The following is a 4,638-nucleotide window of genomic DNA, read 5'->3' on the forward strand; positions in this document are numbered from 1 at the left end:
CACGCCCTCTTTGCTTGCATCAGTGCACACCACGTAATCCTTATTAGGATCTGCGATTCTTAAGATGGGTGCGGTGGTGAGTAGGTGTTTCAAACGATCAAAACTCTGCTGACATTCTGCTGTCCACTTAAACGCCCTTCCTTTCTTTTGTAATGAGGTAATAGGATAGGCTATTCTCGAAAAGCCTTCCACAAATCTCCTGTAATAACCAGCTAATCCCATGAAGGACCTGATGTCCAAAACATCCTTGGGTGTAGGCCACTCCATAATAGATTTTATCTTCTCGGGATCAACCGCAATTCCCTCATTTGTAATCACATGACCCAGATATTGAATTTCTTCCTTAAAGAAATCACATTTGCTAAATTTAGCATAAAGCTGATGCTCCCGAAGAGTTTGCAACACCAATCTAAGGTGCTCCTCATGTTCCTGCTGGGAACGAGAATATATCAAAATGTCATCAATGAATATCAGTACAAACTTGTCCAAAAACTGGTGAAACACGCTATTCATCATGCACATAAAGGTGGCTGGCGCATTGGTTAAACCAAAAGGTAGCACTACGAATTCGTAGTGCCCGTAGCGTGTTCGGAAAGCAGTTTTGGCAATGTCCTCATCCTTGATCCTGATCTGATGATAACCAGATCGCAGATCAATTTTGGAAAACACCTTTGCTCCTTTCACCTGATCAAAAAGTTCATCTATTCTGGGTAGAGGATACTTGTTTTTGACCGTGAGCTTATTCAGCTGTCGGTAATCTATGCACATGCGAAAGGTCCCATCCTTCTTCTTCACGAACAATACTGGAGCTCCCCAAGGTGATACACTAGGTCGAATGTACTGCTTATCTAGCAATTCCTGGAGCTGCAACTTCAATTCCGTCAACTCTGGTATGCTCATCCGGTATGGTGCCCTCGATACTGGAGCTGCCCCTGGTACCAACTCTATAGTGAAATCTATGTCCCTTCTTGGAGGCAGACCCGGAATCTCTTCAGGAAAGACGTCTGTAAATTCCTGCACTACTGGTATGTCACTTAATGCAGACATCTTATCTTTTTGATTCGCATAGCCAACCTGTATGGCATAGATTTGACATTTCTTTCTAATACACTTAGCTAGTTGTGTTGCAGTTATAGGTCGAACCTGAACAGGACGTTTAATTCCCTGCAATTCCTGCTGCTGTTCCAAATCATCCTTGTAGTATATGGTCTTGGTTTTACAATTCACCAACGACCAGTGCTTCTCCAGCCAGTCCATACCAATAAGTATGTCATAGGAACCTAACGGAAGTATATTCAAATCTGCCTTTACAGGCTGTCCAGCTATACTAAAAGAACAGTTATTCACTTTAGCTAAAACCCGCCTTTTGGCCCCCGTAGCCAGCTGGACCAACCATGGGTTTTTAAACTTTTCTGATGGTAGCTTACAATGTTCCACTACTTTTGGACTAACGTAACTTAACGTAGCCCCTGGATCAATAAGTACAGCTACAGAAAGGTTTGAGATCTTACCTTCGAATTCCACCATGGAAGGTTGATATTCCGCTTGCCGGTCTTCTAATGCTGCATTGATCCTTGGTACACTGCGTGCCACGTCACCTACAGTGGAAGCTTCATGGATTTGAGATATCTGATCAGTTCTTTTACGCTGCGGACAGTTCCTAGCATAGTGCGGTCCCTCACATACCCAGCATTGAACTGGTGGTTTGGTTCCTTCAACCTCTGATTTAGCAGGGGGTTCACTAATCCTGTTCTCGTTTGGCTTAGGCCGGAAAGTTCCCTTACTCGTGCTTCTGTTAAACTGTCCTTTTCCAGCCCCTTTGCCACCATTTCCGTGGCTGCCTTTGTTGTTTCTAGCATTTCTGCTACCTTTTCTCTCATTCCATTTTCTGCTCGGAATTTCTCCCTTTTGTTTGTGCTGCTGGTAGCAAATTCTGGCCTTCCTAATTGCCTCATCCATAGTTCAGGGGTTGTCAAACTCGATTCGCTCTCTGATATAGGCTGGCAAACTACTCACAAACCTTTGCACCTTGGCCTTCTCCTCTTTTATGTAAGGCACATAACGCAGTAGAGAGGTAAAGCGATTTATGAATTCATCCATGGATTGTTGTCCTAGTCGTAAATCATGAAATTCTCGCGCCTTCTCATCATAAAAGCGCTCAGTTAAGTACCTCTCCTTAAAATATTTCTGAAACTTTTCCCAGGTTATGCTTTGCTCACTTACCCCCTTCACAATTTTAATTTCTTCCCACCACAAGGTGGCTTTGCCTTGCAACTGGAATATAGCCAACCGTGCCTTCAGATTTTGATCATATTCGTACAGCTGAAAATATTTATTAATATTAATCAGCCATGCTTCTGCTGCTTCCTCCTGTTCTCCATCAAAGAGTGGGGGTTTGATTTTTCGAAATTCCCCCTGTAGTTCCGTTCTCTGTCTCTTGGTAGCCTGCTGCTCTTGCACGTTATCAGAATGGTCTTCCCGCTCTTCTGAAATTTCAGGAGCATAATTCCGCTCCTCAGTGCCCCTTTGCTGTTCTGCACTGGGACTGGGTAAGGGTGGATTTTGTTTTACCGACAAGCTCTTCAATATTCTTTCCTGTTCCATAGTTAATCGTGCATTGTCTTCTCGCAAGCGTGCCATTTCACCCTTCAGTTCTTGAACGGTTTGAAGTATTGCCTGATTAGCACTGCGTGTCTCAGCACCAAGCTGAACCCACAGTCCTGTGTTGTCTGGTGGAATGCCACCAGCTCCCGGCATTTCCTCCATCTTATTGTATAACTGTCAGCTGTGGAATGTCTCAATATGTTCCTGATATACACAAAAAGACATGATTAATGACATTGTATTGTATACATATATAAGATAATTGTTCTTTCTGTTCTTGTTGCTGTTCCAGAGGTCTCAGTTTTTGAAACCTCGCTCTGATACCACATTGTCACGACCCTGCTACTTTTACCATAAAAAAAAAACTTTGTTATGTCCTACCTTCCATTTTACCATGGTTAGGATACATTTGTTTCGCACGAGTATATGACTTTGTATAAACGTGGATTATGATTTATGGCTCACACACCTTAATCGATATTCTTTAACATATGTTACACCTCGTATGTGGTCTTACTATACATTAACTTTTTAATAACTCAACGCATGCTGGTGCATTGGTTTTCCCTCGTCCGGATGGTCATTAAACTCCAGCGCCACATGGTGAACGGTCATGGCCAGGTGGCTGCAGGCCATGTGGAGCCATGTGACCATTCTACGGTTTGCATTCGATAAACGTGCCATGCTCCCGCCCAGACGAACGATGAAGATTGTGTCTCCAGATCGGACGGTGAAAAATGACCTTAGGGTTTGGTTGACATATAAGTTTACCGAGTTCTTCGGTTCTGGCTCCTTTGCACATTATGCATACACAGGTTTTCCGACAGACTCCACCACCATACCACTCTGCTGCTCGCACAGGTATCTTCTTATCTATGGTAAAATGTTACAGCTTACGGTTAATTCATGGCATCTACTCTCTCTCAGGTTCTAACGTTTACCTCCATACTTTGATGATTTACACAGTGCGGTGCCGTGCAGAAGGGTTTGGCTTCCATGGCGTCGACCATCCGAGGGATCTTCTGATCGACCTGCATTCCTTTCGGGTAATCCCTTCTCAGTAGTATGTCTAGACATTTAGTCAGCTTGGAATGAATGTTTGGCGGTTGTTAATGACCGACGGAGCTGATGCACGGTATTTATGTGCCCAGGTCTGTTACTCTGGTTTCGAGACTTGATGTTATTCACAGGCGGCATTCTTGGCCGATTCTGTACTTTACAAACCCTTGGGTTTTAGAAGTTGTCGGTTTATGGCCACAGGCCAACCGAGGGTTTTGATATTTGGTCATGTTGTTTTACAGTCGTTTATATAAAGGATTTGCTTTACACAATGCACAGTCCATATTTCTTTGAAACTTGCTATTACTATGAGCCGGGGTTACCCGACCTGTAACGCCTGTTAGCATGTTTATTTTTTCCTTACTCTACGGCCTTATGGCAATGAATGTAATATGGAATGTTTGCATCTTTTCGTGCATCTTAAGTTTATCCTTAGTTTTGTACAGACGTTCATCATCTCTGAACGAAGTTAATATATTTATATATAATTTCACAGGCATGTTTACCGTATGTATTGGTTTCATTTCTTGGGAATCATGACAAGATTCATTTGTTGCGGTCTCAGGCATCACGGCCTGCTTCCGGAACAAAGGGAGCAGGTCCAACCCTTACCGCCTATATTTTCTGGGTTTTGTATGAGGGTTTCTACTCAAGTTCGATATTCAGAAATGCATCTTAGTAAATTGTTTATGTTTATAGTTGGCGCACAGCACATCCATCTCATTTGTTTGGCATACCGGGACATTCATGTTTTAATGTTGGTTTGAGGTTTATCTGAGGGTTTACCCTGCACTACTGTACCTAAATGTTCTTTGTCAGTGTAATTATTCGGCTTTTTATTTATTAATGACCCGGCTGTTACACAGCGCTCTACCGTCTTTCTTATTATCGGTTAAGCTTCAAAAGTAATTTATGGTCTCATACCACAGGTTCATAGACATAGTGACTTTACATGCATTGCGTCATATCTATACT

General features: G+C 42.8%; 1 protein-coding gene across 1 annotated transcript; it reads left to right on the forward strand.

The window, feature by feature from the left end:
• Positions 1 to 3,217: 3,217 nt before the first annotated feature.
• Positions 3,218 to 4,025, forward strand: LOC149193350 (uncharacterized). The gene is made up of 3 exons (XM_089407290.1): positions 3,218 to 3,465; positions 3,571 to 3,650; positions 3,756 to 4,025. The coding sequence occupies exons 1-3, from the start codon at positions 3,218 to 3,220 to the stop codon at positions 3,839 to 3,841; spliced, it is 414 nt and encodes a 137-aa protein (XP_089263416.1). The 3' UTR covers positions 3,842 to 4,025.
• The last annotated feature ends 613 nt before the right edge of the window (positions 4,026 to 4,638 follow it).

This window comes from Pinus tabuliformis, chromosome 2_2 (genome assembly GCF_031772625.1).
Source record: "Pinus tabuliformis cultivar Carrire ecotype Pingquan chromosome 2_2, CPIR1, whole genome shotgun sequence".
Lineage (NCBI taxonomy): Eukaryota > Viridiplantae > Streptophyta > Pinopsida > Pinales > Pinaceae > Pinus > Pinus tabuliformis.